This window comes from Struthio camelus, chromosome 21, assembly GCF_040807025.1.
Source record: "Struthio camelus isolate bStrCam1 chromosome 21, bStrCam1.hap1, whole genome shotgun sequence".
In the NCBI taxonomy this organism is placed as follows: domain Eukaryota; kingdom Metazoa; phylum Chordata; class Aves; order Struthioniformes; family Struthionidae; genus Struthio; species Struthio camelus.
In genome coordinates this window covers 5940931-5958104 of record NC_090962.1, presented here as the reverse complement: position 1 = coordinate 5958104, position 17174 = coordinate 5940931, and the positions used below count along the sequence as shown (strand labels likewise).

Sequence of the window (17174 nt, the reverse complement as noted above, 5' to 3'; positions counted from 1 at the left end):
CGGAATACTGATTAACATAGTGAGGGGAAGGAAGAATGCTTCATTCAACAGGCAGCCGTTGCCATCAGCACAGAGCCCACCTGAACAACAAGTAAAGCCTTCAAACCATCTGGACTGGAATGAAACGTAAGGAAAGGGATTGCTAAGAAAGTCAGGTATGAGGGTGTCCTTGGATTGAGCAGAAAGCAAATGAAAAATGAATACAAACAAGGCTGATCATACAGATATTGACAGCACATCCATTCAATAGAGCTATAATACTTATTTCCAACACATAGCATTTTTGTAAATGAAAAAATTGTGAAGATGCAGCTGACATCAGAAAACATTAAAGAATCTCATCAGACATTCAGTATTTCCAAAGAATGTGACCAACTGTTTGAATCATGTACATAAATAAAGCCCTGGGCCACTTTTCCCTGCAGTTTTTCCAGTACTATTCATAGTCTCATAGCTCACCTCCAGTGACTTTAAACAGAACGTAGCTAGGCACCTTTTTAATAAATAAACTTAGAACTTATGAAGGGCCCAGTGGAATCAGATTCTACAAAGTTACACTAGTACTGACAAGGTTCTGAAGAGCGTTTTATCCTCTTTACTACAGATCAAGTCTACCAAAAATCCCTGAAAGACAACACACACAACTGACACTAGTGGCTAAACAGTTGACAATTATATTAAAAATAAAGCCCATCCAGGAACTGCCAAGAGTTATCTCAACTCCTAGTACAGTGATTATCATCACATACCTTCCAACGAGCTTGAACCAATGAAATCTATCATAAAAGGGGTCACTGCCAGTCATTGTGCTTTCGCTCTCATCCTGTGTATTTGATGTCATTTCCCCAGCTCTGTCATACATCTCTCGCATCAGCTCCAACCTCTGCCTGCATAGAAGAAAGCAGAATGGACAAAAAATAATGCAGAGTGGGAAAAAAAATGGAGAATACAAAGAAAGATACACTAAAATCAAGTATACTAAATAAGGGAGATGAATTCAGGGACAGAATAAAACTTTGTTGAAAAGTACACAGAGAAAAGAGAGAATAAAGAACAGAAGAGCCTGAACACTGTTCTGCACCAATTCTCTGACATGGTAGCAGTTCGAGGAAAAATTGTGTAGGCTAAGCCCACACCACAGTGAGGCAAGGTCACTGCAGAAGAGTATGCAGATCTCAGATTAAGTTCAAGCTTCTAAAAATTCCTCCTTCACACCTAATTTTGGCACATTTTTGCTTACTTCCCCCCTCCCTCCAAATCAATAGGTGATATTGATGAGCAGTTCTAGAGTTTTTGCATACCACTCCAGAAACATTAGCATTTTCACTCAAAAGCAAAGCAAATCCATTATACACTTTTTTTTTTTTTTAACTGAGGAAAATAGAGGTTTCATACTGCAACATCTTTCTCTTGCAGAAGTTATTAAGAGAAAAAAGTTCTACAGACAGCATTTTGACAAAAGTGAGTGGGGAAAACACAAGTGTCTTGTGCATATTTGCAAGAATATGATGAAATTAATTATTTCAAATTACAGACAGTCAGAATTTGGGGAGTTTCAGAAGAAGCAGAATCCTCTTTATTTGAGCGTATATATTGCGTCCTATAGTGCTAGGTTATATAAAGTGAAATGGAAGAAAACCTTGCAAATTAAAGGAACTTGAAAACACTGATGCAGAGAGATGAGCTGTGATGAGCCCCATGAGATTAAAAAAAATTTAAGTCCAAGTTAATAAGGTTAACGTGGAAGCTAGGTGAAATGCTGGAGAACAAATGCACGTTTAAAGAATCCGTAAAGCTAGTATTATAACATAATGCAGTGTCTGAAAAGTTGGCATTTGGAGAGAAAAAAACAAGTAGAGACAGAGAAAAACGAGTAGAACAAAGAGAAAGAACAGCAATAGCTCCTTGCATATAAATAAGTTGGTTCTACAATAACATTTACATACTTGAGTTTTTCTAAGGACCAGTAATGCGTTGCTCCATTCTTCAGATCCTGGACTTCCACAGCTACCACAGTCCGGGGAAAAGGCCTGTTGTCCCGTGTCTTCTCCATCTCAGTGGGCAAAAGTTCTGGTGGCAGTGGTGAGTAGAGGGTGTCTGTCAGCAGAACAAACTGAAACTGCACCTGAACGAAGAAAAAGAAAACGTGCTTTAGTTCAGATAAATCACAGAGAGCAACATTACAAACACAGGACAGAGACATGACCTAAGGCAAAGTACAAAACCAGTTTGACTTCGATCCCTGAGAACAGATCCAGTTTTGTTAAGTCACATGATTTTTAGTCTCATAGTGTCACCAAAAAAAAAAAAAGTATTTTTGTAGATGAATAGATATATCTTGCTCTTATCTTCAAAGCCAGAGGTCTAGAAAACGGTAGACCTTTCTTAGCACACACTATGGCAGGATAGTGAAGAAGCACCCACCTCTCTTCTCTTGGAAAGAGGAATGACCACATTAAGTTAAAGGTGAAAAGAAAAAGACAGGACCCTGTGGAAACATGCACATACATACGCTTGAAAGAAGCATGAAAGAAGCATGAAAGCAGTGAAGAACAGGAGAATATATCAGACAGATTTGCATGGGATATTCATTCAGTCAGGAGCCTTAATTAGAGGCTCATCATTTTCAGAACCCTTTAAAACTCAAAAGAATAAGCAAGAGACATGTAATTTTAAAGACGACAAATAACTGAGTATTTGAAGCAGGATTACACAGTCAATATCAATGAGTCAGAATATTCAAAAAGATACTCTGCATGGCTCTACCTTTTTCTTTAACTCTACACTGATTGCATTGGCTTCTTTCAGATACACTGCATTTCCCCAGAGTAGGTCCCTTAATGAAGTGAACTGGTGAAATTTCCATTTCCTGAAAGCCCACTGAGCTAGTTCATATTCATGCCGTGTCCAGGGCACTGGAAAGAGCAAAGAAAGAGTAATTAAACACCGTGGCTTCTTCTCTAAATCACCACATGCACTATCTAATAGGACTGTGTCATCAAATTGTAAACAATTTTTCTGAAAGTAAAAAACAGAAAACTAAAACTTGCATTTTTATTATTCAATGAGAAAAACTAGATTCAATATTTCACCACTTGCACTGAAGACATAATGAACAAAACAAGTTAAAAGATTTAGAGCAGACAAAACAAAACAAATGCTACTCCTCTTTTTAATTAGTTAGCAATAATTAAAACCAAATGCTGAAATGCTGGAAGCAAGCAAGTATTATGGGAATAACAAAGCTCTCTATCTACTGTCCAGAAACAGAGATATAACCTCACAGCACACACTATAAAAATTCCTACCAAGGAGGAAAAAGAAACCTCAAAAACAAAACAAGGAAACAAATACATTAGTAGTGTTGTTTAAGACACCTGAACTCAGTTAGAACCAAGAATATGCAGACTCCTTCCAATTCAAGACCATGAAATCAAAGCTTGTGGTTAGATTAATCTGTGTCTCGATTGAATTTAGGGATGTATATCTGCTGCTTATGTGGGATCTATTCTATGAAAAGGTATTTTACATTATTACACTATGGAAATTACAGGATTAGAGGTTATGAAGAGCTTCATGGGTTTCCAAAGCAAGTTTTCCATCTATTGCAAGAGTCATTATATAGCAACTGTTCCTTTAGGCTTGGTTATGTTCAAAGCATTTTTAGTTTCAAACTCACCTTCTTCTTCTTCCTCTTCTTCCTCTGTTGTTTCAGCTGCCAAGGATCGAGTCTCTACCTGCTTCTGTAAGGCCTGGAGCTTACTCTCATAGTCCTGTGGGGAGAAAGGAGATACCGTGTAGAAGGAGGACAGACAAAAGCAAAGAGTACAGTGAAGAGACACACAGACACTTTAGATGAAATGACAGATAAACAGAATAGATATATAAAGACATTTCCATTAGCCCTGAGGTCACATACCAACATCTATTGTTTTAGTAGAATCTCTTCTTGAAAAACAGAAAGAGAGAGGACAAGGATGTCCCAAAGAGAGACCAATACAACTAAGATATGTTTTGTTTGTTTGTTTGTTTTAAATCATCAGATATCCATGCTCATGATATCTGTAAGATGGAAGGTTTAGGATTTCTTCCCTAAAGACAGGAAAAAGCAGATTTCTTGGGAACTTGCTTGGCTTTTTCAGGGGAGGTGGGAGAGTCAGAAACAGTATAGAAGTAAGTTTAAAAAGGGAAAGATTATTCACCTTCTTTTTCTCAAACACAAGGATTACGAGCGCTACCGATTTGCCTTTTGATACAATAAAATTCATTTCAGGTTTGAGAATAAAGACATTTTGTTTTCAATTCGGTTCTCTTCTTATGCTGTAAGTACCGTTCTTTCCTATGTATATTTAATACACAGGAAGATGAAAAAAATACCACTTCCAAAATAAAAAGTTTGAGCTTATTTAGGGCAGAATGTTTGTTCTAAACCTGTTCCATGCATTAATATATTGAAGGAATCCAAGAAGTCCAATCAGGCCTTTTCCTTTTTTGGAGAATACTTTATGGCCCTGCTCCCCAGGTGTGTATATATATATGTTTACAAAATACATGAATAAGTCATAGTCAAAGATTCAAACTCATCTTGCTGGAAATGTTTGGATCCCATTTTTCAGGAGCTGCCACTTGACAAAGTCCATCAGGGAAAGCGGTCAGATATACCCATAAATTGGAAAGGGAGAAGCACAGATCTTAGCACTGGGGGAAGAAAGCAATTTCTGCAGAAGCTTGCCAATGTGAACAATTCCTAGGAGATAACAGTCAGTCTGCCCTGTAAAGCATGCAGGGAGTTCTGTGCAGAAGCAGTGCTGTAACTCTTGGGCAGTACTTTCTATGTAAGATCATTTTCTTCCTCTTCAGGATAATCACCCCTTGAAATAAATGCCCTTACAGCCTTATAACCTTTATTGTTTGCTGGTAAAACAAACGCTTCCCATCGTTCTGTTTTTTGCACTAGTTACTACTCTTTGAAGCTATATTTAGAACAGATACAGTCACAGCACTTCAGGTCCCAGAACCTACCTCACTACTATATTTTAATTTTTAAAATTATCCTTTAGCATATATGAGACAAATGAAACTGGCTTCTCAGGGTTTTTAAACAGGAATACAAAGGCAGATATGCAACAGCAATTCACTAAAAGCGTTAGAGATCTTTAAGAGAATTCTTGAAGTCACTCGTGTTGCATTCCAGCCTTATCTCTTCCACAGTCCCCAAATCCTCAAATTCTTCCCCAACGCATTTCTTGTAGACAATCTTATGTCTAACAGTCATAGAGGGAAAGCTTTACAGAGGCCTCCCATTATATTCTTTGTTTTCCTGCCAGTGCAAGACTTCAGAGTCACAATGCGATCACATCAAATTTGAACACAGCTTCAGCCAGAAAGACCTTGGAATGGTATTTGGAAAGGAGGTAAATCTGAATGTTTCTTTAAGCTTTGCAATAAGATTTCCTGGAGATAGCATTAAAAGTTGGCAGCTGTGCTCTTAGAACAACACCACGCTGAAAGTGCAAAATTTCCAGTAAGTTAAGAGCCTTACAGGTCCCATGATATTTAGAAAAGACCAAAGTATTGAAGATATAATGCCTTTGTATAAGGGCCACATTCTGATTTTTGAATTTCCTTTTGAAATTCTTTTCGGCTAAAATGCTCCTTCTTTAGCTGTTTCTGCTCCATTCCCTCAGAGATGGTTGCATACTAACAGTGTATGAGGACATCCGTCTGTATATGTGATACGTTTCTTAAATCTTAGCCTAGCAGCAAAAGAATCACAGAGAAAACTTAAGTCTTCTCCTTAGATATGCCTTCTGAAATTTTTAATGATTCACTAGAAAAATATTATATATTTGAGGAGGTTTCAGACTTATCAATAGCTCAATAGCTCTAGAATGCCCAAAGTGTCCTTAAAAAGTCTTTTAACATAAAGGCACCATCTCTTTCATTATTTTTCTATCCATGTAGATAATACTATTACATTTGAAACCAAGATAAAAAGAGTTCAGCTCCGAAATGACAGAAGCAAGCTTGTCTTACTTTCAAGGAAGGGCACAGAATTTGTTTTCCTGCAGTCTGAAAGAAATAATCTGAGGCTATATTTTGAGTGTCTGGATTCCAGGAATAAAGAACGTGTTGGAGAAAAGCTCCAAGAAGGAAGCGTTTAAAGTGGTAGGACCTTTGATTAGATTTGTCTGAAGAAACTGAAAGGCTGCAGGAAGGAAGGGTCAAAAAAAATAAAAAAATAAAAAAAAATCAGGAGTGTTCCACCCTAAATTTTACTTGCTAACATGAAAAAAACCAGACTTGTTACATTCATTTAAAAACATTTTTCTTGTTATCTTCTTTCTATATTTTCACTTGTGAGCCAAGTAAATATATCTTTTATATATTTAAATATCTAGATATAAAGACACTGAATATAAGTAGCCATTTTTTCTATTATCTCCATACCACCAAACCACCTACTATTTTTAAGAATTCAAGTTTATTCTCCCATAGTCAAAAAAGAAATAGGTACCTTTTCGACAAGCAGAAAAAGGACTCTAAGATTGCTCCTGGCACTTGATACTACAGTATATTTAAACACTACTACAGTAGTATTTAAAAATAATTAGTACTGAGCCAAAGAGAGCGGATGAATTTCTGGTTGTTTCACACAGAAGGGGCACTGGCTGCATTGTCCTAAGGGGCGGTTTGCTCTACTGACAGACTGGACAGCTCCCCAGAGCAGCATTTCCAGATCTAATTAGCGATTATACACCCATAATTGTTAGTAACATGATAACATAAAGGTGCCTCAACTGCTAGAGAAGAAAAACCTGCATCTGGAAGCTATCTTGAAGGTCTGGGCCCCAGACTGCCTGGAAGCCACGGCATACTGCTGTACAGCTTCAAACTTGTCGGGATCATTGGCTGCATGAACACGGAAGAAGGGAATGCAAAATCTATTTTGGCCAGGGGCATGGAAATAGCTAGGGTCATGCTAATCACGGACTTTCTGAAAACAGAAAAAAAAGTACATTCAGACTAGACCAATAGCTTTTTAAATCAGAACAGTATACCATAACAGCTTAAATTATTCTTTGGACCTAGGTGATGAGTAAGAAGGTGCTGCGGTGCACGTGGCTGCTTCCTGCATATCCCCTTGAGCTACGAATAACTTTTTTTTTTTTTTTTAAACAAACTCTACGACAGTAGAAATAGATCTGTGTAGGCTGCTTTTCACATAACTTTGCAGCAGAACAATCAGGGCAGACATACAAGAACCAGCGTGAGGAACAATTAAAGAAAAAAAACATTAAATTTAACTCAGCTAGAATATACCACACCCATGAGAAAACAAAAGTCAGGACAAGACCACAACCAAGTTTCATTTCCATTTCACTAAGACAAGTCTGACACTTACAAGAGTATTTCATAGTTTATTGAAAGAGCACTTGTTACAATACAAACCAGTTCTGCTTTCCAAAAAGCTGATGCTTGCTCTTAAGACAATCCAAAACTTGTTTTTTAGTTTTTAAACAACAGATCTGAAAATCCCATTTAATTAAAAGGCAGCTCACTGCCTTCTTTACAGTACAAATGGGCACACAGCACAGATTTCTCATTTGGCAGCTCTTGAAGTGGTTCCAAAGGGAAGTATCTGAATCAAATTTTAACATATAAAATTTAGGACAAACAGTGAGGGAGATACTGAAACTATGCTGAACACATTCATACAAATAGCATCTTCTAATTTGACAGATTCCTAAATTCAGATTGCTTGAGAAAAGATGCTGAAGTGAATCAAAGGAGCTTTAGTAGCATGCATTGCCCCCCAGCCCCCAAATCCACATGTCCCTAGCGAGTCTTAAAGGATATTTAACAAATCATCACTAAAGCACAGGTGGATACAAGCCAGCTGTCAAAGCACTTAGCAATGGCAATTAAGCTTACTGAAACAGCACTCCCATCATGGATGCCATGATCAGCCTGAAAAGCCTTTTCACACAGCCTTCTACGGAAGCAGCTGTATTAGTGTTCATTAGCCCCGTTAACACAGAATTTAACATGAAAAGTGTGCATATTTCTGAATAGTTAAAGGAGATCCACAAGTTCTCACCCTGTTTCTCTTTCAGATGAGGAACTGCATTTCAACTAATATTCAGTTCTTGAAGTGGGCAATTTTATAGTTTTTTCCAAAGTCTCATTTCTGTAACATACTCTTAAAAGCCAGGAGGCTTCTGCCTCTGAGCATGCTGGACTCCATTTTGACATCGACTACTACTTGTTCTTTTTTGTCAAATCATACAGAACAACAAAAACAAGCAGGGTTGTTTCTCTAGAGCTGCACTAAAACACTGGGCCAACAAAGATGGGTGGTAGCCTATTGTTCATCATCATCACCCAGACGTTGACAGATGTTTCTTAGAGTTTTAAGCTAAAAGGAGTTGGCAAAAACTTTTTGCAGTATAGTATTTAAACATTAAGTAGCAGGAGTTTTCCCTGTCAGTACACATAGTTGCATGGACTTCAAAATTACTAGGCGCTCAATCGTGTGCCGATGTGGCACAGGTAACCACAACGCTGCACAAATACATGGGGGCTCACAAGAAAATTGGTTTGGTCTTCTCTCACTCACCATTTACCCCTATGCAGACTAACTGTCTGCCTGTCTGTCTGTCTCAAGTATTCTTACAGAGCTGAGAGGAATTTCCAGGGTGTGCATTTTTCAAAAGGTCCGAGCCTTTTTGAGGATATGAAAGGGAACACATTACCCTTGACATGCACCAAAACAAAGTGCAATACACTACTAAAATGGAATTCTAAAATAAAGGTAACACCACAACATTATTTGCAGCCCAAAATTCGTTTTGCAATGCTGACTCAAGCTCAAAGAAAGTATTGCCTGTCTATAGAGCTTTTTTCCTTGAAGAATCGAGGAATTTTTTGAGGTGATGTCTTACTTCCTTTGTTCAAGTAAACCAAAGCACGAGACAAATGCAAATGGCAAAGCCATATCTGGACAAACAAATTAACGCTGCCATAAAAATGGCCCAAATGGTGGGCCCACATGATTCTTTCAGAAAAGTCAGAGGATTGACTTTGGATCTCCTGTATCAGAGGGCCAATATCCTACCAGGAGCACATGTGCAGAGACTGCAGTGCTGACACTTGATTAAACAATACAAAAACGGTGCCTGACTGCCACTTACCTATGAGTTGCAACCAGCACCTATACTATGCACAGTTGGGAAAGGAAGGGATAAAAATGTAGGACAGGACACAAAAAATAAGATGGAAGGTAAGGTTGAGGCACTTCCTACTCATCTAAAGCTATGCTGAAACATGCAGAAGTAACAATTACCAGTAGGTCTTGTATTTCATCAAAAATAAGCAACCTCAAGTAAATCAAGTATATTTGTGCAAAATAGCACAAGTCCTTTAACTGTACAAATGCACTGCAAAGTGAACCTATTTCACCAGATCTGGTATAGTAGCCAAGTTTGTTTTAAAAAAAGGTATTCAAGTGAAATTCAAAGGCAAAACAAGTTTTACTCAAAGCTTTAGGTTGGCTTATAGTTAAGTCCACAGATTTTTAGAAGTAAGCTCAATTCAAGCTCAGAAACAAAAAAGAAATTGTACAATTAAGATTGAGACTTCCCAAAAATTCTCAAACTTATAAAGGCTATTCCTTAATCAGCATTTTTCTGTAATTTGTTTGAAACAACCTGAAGTATTTGTTTTACAACAATTCACTTGCAAGAATAGGCACCTTCGGATTAAAACAGAAGTTAAAAATTGTAATTTGCACTTTGAGAGCGGGGAGAAGGAAAACAAATCTTATTTTCTTCTCAAAGTGATCTTCTCCTTTGTTAAACAAGCCCTGAAACAGTGGTGTAATCCAGGACCAGAGGCACTAATATGAGGTATTACATTAAGATTAAACCATTCAACTCTCCTTTCTTTACCCCAACCATTTCAGAGTAGTGATCTATAAATCTTCATAAAAATAAGCGTTTCAAGAGCATCTCACAGACTCATAGCCCAAGAAAGCTGGAAAAAAAAAAAAAGAATTAGCTCTTTGAGGCATCTAACTACACCATTCAGCGTGTCAAAAAAAATCCCAGTTCCTTTCCATAACCTCTGTATAATAATTAAAAACTATTATACTTAGAGATACGATGAGAATTAGAAAAAGCTTATTTCCATAACATTGCTCCAGCCACATGTATATTCCAACATACAATTCCATTCAGGCAGGTTTAACTGCCACAGCAATTTCATACCAGTAACTATGAACCTAGCCTGAAGGGCAAAAGATATTTTCTACTCGGGGAGTAGGACGGTTGTGTGACCCAAAAGCTCTTCTAAATTTCTATCTATCTACAAAAAGCCACATATCTTGTCAGCCAACAACTTTTGGTTTATAGATTATTAAAAAACTTGGGTTAAGAGTGGAAGATACCATACTGAAGAGCCAGATCAATTTTAAAATCTGATGATCAGTTTCCTCATTTCTAAGAAAAAGGTCACAAGAAACATTCAATGCTATAAACTAAATTCCTCTTTTGATTGTCTACATAAAAACACAGGAGGAAGGTAAAACTTTACAAGTTCCAGACAGTATTTTCAGCATTAGGAAAAAAAAAAAAAACTCCAAGAAACAAACCAAAAAAATTGGTAAATGAGCTAGCAAGGAACTTCTCCCCTCCACATCCCTCCCTCCAAGTCTTCTAGTCTATGAAAAGTTCTTACAGTTTTTCAGAGTGTTCTTCCAATCAACGCTGGTAAAACTGCACCAGAGTCACATGCAAACTGAAGGAGCTGACAGGCCAGTACCTTGTGTTTGTGTGTCAAATCACTCAAGTTCTACCTGGCCAAACAAAACCCAAGACATGAGCAAAGTCAATCCTGGCTCCTTCTTAATGAAAAGCCAGCATTATCCCTGCTTCCCTCCTCCCCCAAACTAGTCTTGGCCAACTAATCATACTGTAGTTTCTCTGCCCGCTTTGAGGTTAGGTGCTGAGAACTGGCGCCTCATCCGCGGGGGTGTCACAAACTGGTTATAGTGGTTAAGCCGGTCAGTCTGTTTTGGGTGGAAGTTAGCTGTATTGCCTTCTGCACTGCCTCCATTGTTGTGATTGCAGTAAGGTTGGCGGTGCTGGTGGATATGACGCTTTTGCTGGAAAGTCTGCAGGTCTGGGTTCTGCTGCCCGCTGTAGGAGTGCAATGATTCAGATGAGCCAGATGTCTGACGCCGCAAGCTTTTCTGAGAGCCATTGTTGAGAGAATTGCTTCTCCAGCGCAACTGAGGTGGTGGCTGCTGCTGATTGCTAGGCTGTGCCTGTGTATTTAACTGCTGCCTGTTAATTTGGATATTATCTTGATTCCTCTGGGGGCCATATAGACTCCAAAGCTGTTGAGGGTCTTTAGAAGCAGCTCTACTTTCTTTTTCTTTGTTTTCATCTCTGTTCTTATCGTCTTCTTTTGGAATTCTAACCTCAATAACTTCATCCTCTGTGATAATTATATGAGTGCCTGGACTCCATGAGTTTCTATGTTTGGGGTTGCTTTTGAAAGGAAAACGGGGCTTGCGATTTTCAGGCGGGATGAACCGGTGAGGCATATTTTGTCGACGAAGCTGCTTTGCTATTTCCTGTTGCTGCAAATTTTTAAATCGAATCTGCTCTTGCCTCATCCAACGCAATCGCCCACGCCTGAAAGCTGGATCACCTGCCATTAACTGAGAAACACGCTCTTCTTTAGCAAGATCATCATTCTCGCTTCTTTTCAAGTCATCTGTGGGCTTTTTATCCACATCCGCTACACAAGCGGAATTTGAAGACTTCGCATTAGCTATGGTTGACTGAGCTTTCTCTGGAGACCCTATCAGAGGTAAAACCTTCTCCATTTTTAGCATCTTATTTCTAAGAACTTTTATCTCTTCATCCTTCATATTGTTCTGCTTCTTCACCTCTTGCAAAATATCTTCCAGTTTGTCTATATGCACCTTAAGGTCATCCACATCAGTTACTCCTTTACCATTGGCCATAACATCTTCTATTTTCTCATCTCCAACTCCTACTGTGTCCCAAACATCACGGGCAACAGCTCGCCATGATTCACGCTCATTTGGATCCTTCTTCCCATACATGGCACAAAGCTCTTTCATCTTAACAATGGCCAGAGCCTCAATCTCCTGTCTAGTGTGCCTGAAGTCATTGAGTGCTACCTCATAGCATATCTCTTTCACAGCCTGAATCTTTAAGTCTGAGATGGTAACCCATTTGGAGTCTTTGCTAAGGCGCCGGCGTTGGGGTATCTGGTACATTTTAATAGGCTCTCGCTTCTTCCCACTGCTGGGGAGGCCACACTTTTTTACAATGGTTTGGAGCTTGCTGGGGGGCAGCTTCTCTCTCAGGGAAGTGATCAGTCTCCAACTCTCCTCACACGATCTCTTGTCCGAATCATCCCCACTATCAGAGTCTGCATCCTTTGGAAAAACAAAAATCAAGAAGTGGCCCCAAAATAACCAAAATTAAAATTGTAAGGAAATGGAAAAGCTAAACAAGAAGTAGCAGGCAAAGAAAACTAAATCAAAAATCAAAACAGAACAAGTGATAAGGAAGTCTCTCAAGACTTGAGTGTTAGGACATTAAAACGTATCTTCGAGAGTCATGGACTGTCAAAATTGGAGCTTTTCATAAACATTATATTTAAGTCTTGTCAACTCAAAAGAGGAGATCATCTAAATTCTTCCCTCCCGATCCCTTCCAAAATCTGTACATAGATCAGCTTTATATAGATCTTCAATTAGATCAACTAAACCCAAGTTCCTGACCAAAAGAAAAAAAAAAGAACAAAAAACCCACAAGTTTAAGTCGCACCTCACGTGCTACAAAGACATGCAAATCCCCACCACACACATTTGCCTTGGTTACTGCTGTTGCTTCTTTCAGCAAATCCTCCCCAGGTAGGTGAACACAACAGCCATCACAGAAGGTGTCATGAGCAGCCAGAATAAGTCAGGTTAACACTGGTTAGTAACGTTGCACATGGTTGCAGGGATGCTCAAGTTTAGAATCCGCTTCACTACAACAGCAGCCAGAGAAGTGTTAGACGATAAGAAAAAAAATGAAACAGAAGCAGCTGAAAGGTTCAATGTTAAAAGGACTGTAAGTGCCACTATGACAGCGGAAGACAGTGGTTCATACTCCAAGACGTGCTACAAGCTAAAGGGATATCCAGAATCAGTTTTTCAAAGGTTTTTTTCCTCCACTTTGCCACCTTCCTGTTTAGTTTAAAAAACATTAACAGTCTTGACTGTCCGAAGAACGAGTGTCAGAAGAATGTAGAAGTAATGACCTTTTTATTGTTTTAATATGTTTTAATAATTCTCTATTTGGTATCCTTGATTTCTCCTCTTCTCAAACCCTAGAGCCTGGAGCTTCCACACACTTGCTAAGAGTTATGCTTGTTTTGCTTCTTCGTTAAGTTTTCCATCTTTTGCTAAATCACTTTTATTGAGCAGTGTTTCAGGTTTCCATATGCTAGGAATGTTTGTTCAAGGATACTGCCACCAAAAGTTAATCATATCCATTACTGCCTACTGCAACCAGAAATTAAAGGCAGACTACTTTTTAAAAAGGATTATTAATTTAAGACATCTCTTTAACAAACAAAGAATCCTACATATTAATGTGATCCACTAGAACCCATAAAATCTTCAATAATCCACAAGTCAAACACTAATGAACCTCTAACGTTCATACTCTTCACCGGAAAAATTGTAACACATGAAAAATCAGGAACAATAATAGCCAGTTACTCTGAAACCAAAAGAAATCCATGTCATTGGCTCTAAGTTGCAGGTTCCTAGATCTAACTTAAAACTTTGTGTAAGAGACCACAAAGAGTGGAGCGTACAATATAATCTATATTAGGAACAATGAAAAGGAGCAAAAAAAAAAAAGTTGTTCCGCTCTATGGTCAACAAGCTCTATAGCATAAGATTCATGTTACCTGAGCTTCTTGTGACCTTACGTAATTTTTAGTAGTTAAGATTAGCAAAGAGAATCAACTTATCTTAATTTAGGCCAAAATACAAGGAAAACACTGAATTAGAAACAGAATATAAATTCCTCATGAGCTTATGGCCGACAAAATTTGTGGCCTAAGGAGATAGTATCTAACATGCTCTATACTGCAGTAAAAATGAAAGATGCCCTGAAGGAAGATACCATATATTGTGCAAGCTACGCATTCAAAGCTGTGTCCAGAAAGGCAAAAAATGAGCTACTCGAACATCATGTCACAGGTTACATAGGATTATTTTTACAGGTTTCATATTTACCATATTACTATTTATGGGTAAAGCATGTCTTGTGTATAAAAAGCTGATAGTGAGACATTATATGGTCACTGTCCTACACGCACTCAGAGATTAACTAATCCAATTAATATATGTACCCACCTTCTAATACCAAGTGGTCACTGCAAAGGCATAATGACCAAGAAAAACAGCAAGGTAATTCTGGCTCTAATAAACACATTTTCACATTCAATTTGAGGGATGTAACAACAATTATTTTATTCTCAAGAAATGCCAGCAATGCAAACATTAGTTATAAATTTGTGAGGGGAAAGAGGTATCATTTATCATTTTTGTATAGCATGTCTAACAAATAAATGTCCAAACTGGTTGGCATCCAAGCACTAAACTGATAAAGAGCATTAGCCAGCACATTATAGACAAGATTATTTTCCAATTTAGAACAAGAAGAATATTTATATTTCTACATCCATCTTATACAGCAGTAAATCATAGAATCTCGATACTGTATCTGGATATTGCAGCGATGTAAACACTTTTAAGGCACATTGGCCCGAAATGCATTCCCAGATTTTCAGATCACCATTCAACTGCTATCTAGAATCAGGAAGATATTTATCCTGTCCATCCCAGACTCTTCATACAGTGGCACAGAAATGACCATGATGCATTACGAAGTTTCACTTATTAAACACTGTCAAAAGCAGGATACTGCTCAATAGACCAATGATCTCTATTAAAATCCTTTATAACTAGGAAAGCTGCTCTTAAGGAATCTACATTGCTAAAGTACGTAGGATAGTCTTCCACCCTTGTCCACTAAATAACCCCAGCACAAATAAAAGAAGCTTACATAAATCAGTAGCTTTATCACATATTGAATAACTCACTATTTAAAGAACCTTTTCTTAATCTTAAGTATATGGGAAAACAAACTCCCTTCACAAGGCTTTTATAAACACAGCCTTACTTGAAGCAGATCCCCAGACAGCCAATTCTCACATGTTTAATTCATGTGATTAGCTACCTAATACGACTCTCACCAAAATTTAAGGGAGGTAATGCCATGACTTGCACCTCCTTGGACACACAGCCAAATCCTACTCCATACTCCAACTATTTTTCTTTTCATGCATTGAATTTGTTTTTGCAGTACTACTTTCAACTATGCAAATTTCAATTATGAAATTGCAGAGATTAAACATAACATTAGCCACATCCTAACTTCCTTTCTGAACTAAGTTTTGCTTTGGCTCAAACTCTGGAACCACTCCTCTCCTTTCAAGACATTAACCCCTTCTGATGGAATAATTAGAGATGCAGAAGGCTTTAAGTGCACTGTACAATATAGAATAAATGAAAACCAATATAGCTTCTACCTATGGAAGCCACAGTACCCTGTTCCATTCTGGTTTTGGGAGAAACGGAAGAGCTTTATGGTTTAAACCCAGACATGCTATTTAACCCAAATTTTTTTTAGAGGTCTTAAACTCATACTACAAACAAGCAAATAATGATTTTAAAGTTTTTATTGGAACTAAGGTACAACTACATTTGCCCTCTAGCTAAAAAACAAGCACTTCCCCCCCCCCACCCCCAACCCCAACACAGTTAACAGAAATGGGAGACTCAGGTATCCTACGGAAATCTAGATTTCATTCCTGGGCTTGGTCATATTTTCAGATTCACAGGGAATAGGCTACACGCATTTCTATTTGTAATGCACTTCATAAGATATTCGCTGCGAAAGGACTTAAGTCTTCCTATATCAGACTTATCATATTTCCTATTTAGGCATTTGGAGGGATTCCCGTTGTTCTGAATGGGTTAACACTCCCCTTGAACACTTGCTCCCTAGACATAACCTCACCATCAGCACACGTGCTCTTAAGACCCTGACAAGAAACTCCATGCAGAGGGAGGGAGCAGTGTTAAAACATGCACAATGCAGCAACATTTTGAGACATTATCCAAAAAATAAACCTAGCATATCAATGTTCCAGAAGTCTCTTTGGCAGCATAAAATTAGTATTTTCTGGTGTTCCAAGACAAAACCAAAACAAACACCCCAAAAACCAGCTGATTAGATTCCTGAAAAGCAACTTCAAAAGGCAAAGAGTGTAGCCATGCCCTTTAAGTTTCAATTCAAAAAATCCAACCTGTCCCAACAAGCATTGATTAATGCCTCTCCATTGGTAATTTCAATCTCTGAATTAACATGAAGGAGTTCACTTGCACTGATCGTGTTCACTGTAGACACAAAGCATTTGAAAGTAAAGGGAGAACTGCATTGTGCAGACAACCCAAGCAGGTTTCCTAAACTTTCAGATAAGCAAGGACAGCAATTACTGTTTTGGCAAAGGTATAGTTAATCTGAAGTAAGGACACATACCAGCCTTTGCTGCTCCAACAAGAGATCAGCTTCCTCTTTCTCCTTCTTATACAAAATCTCCATTTCCTGTAGTCTGAAAAGGGACAAAAGAAGAGAAGTAGCCAAAGAGATTATTATTTTCATATGGTATATGGTGTAATACCATGAACAGAGTGAGCTGAATTACAGTGACAAAAGTAAAACTCATTCCATTTAAAGGGTAACTGTTTTTTTGTCAATACATCACTATGAAAGCTATGCTAATTTCTGCCCTCCTTTAAGCACTACCACCACCAAAAGTCTCAGTTTACTTGGAATGAGAATTCCCTTAGATCTATTCACTGTATTTATTTTCAGTTACATAGGAGGTCTATTAGAGTACCAAAGAGGAACTGAAACTTCCTAGAAGTTGCAGTGCAATCCTGCCCCCCAGAGCTGGTCTGTAGGGTCTGTGGCAGGTGGTCAAATGGGATTTTTAAAGGAGCTAGA

At 38.2% G+C, this 17174-nt stretch overlaps 1 protein-coding gene across 12 annotated transcripts in view; it reads right to left on the bottom strand.

The window, feature by feature from the left end:
• KIF1B (kinesin family member 1B) overlaps positions 1 to 17174 on the bottom strand; it is a 99012-nt gene that overhangs the window by 32426 nt on the left and 49412 nt on the right. For all 12 annotated transcript variants that reach the window (XM_068915721.1, XM_068915723.1, XM_068915727.1 and 9 more), the window contains 5 exons: positions 16707 to 16779; positions 3680 to 3773; positions 2767 to 2915; positions 1947 to 2125; positions 750 to 887 (listed from right to left, as the gene is read on the bottom strand). In XM_068915721.1, the coding sequence (XP_068771822.1) occupies positions 750 to 887; positions 1947 to 2125; positions 2767 to 2915; positions 3680 to 3773; positions 16707 to 16779 (633 nt within the window). The remainder of the gene's footprint in view (positions 1 to 749; positions 888 to 1946; positions 2126 to 2766; positions 2916 to 3679; positions 3774 to 16706; positions 16780 to 17174) is intronic.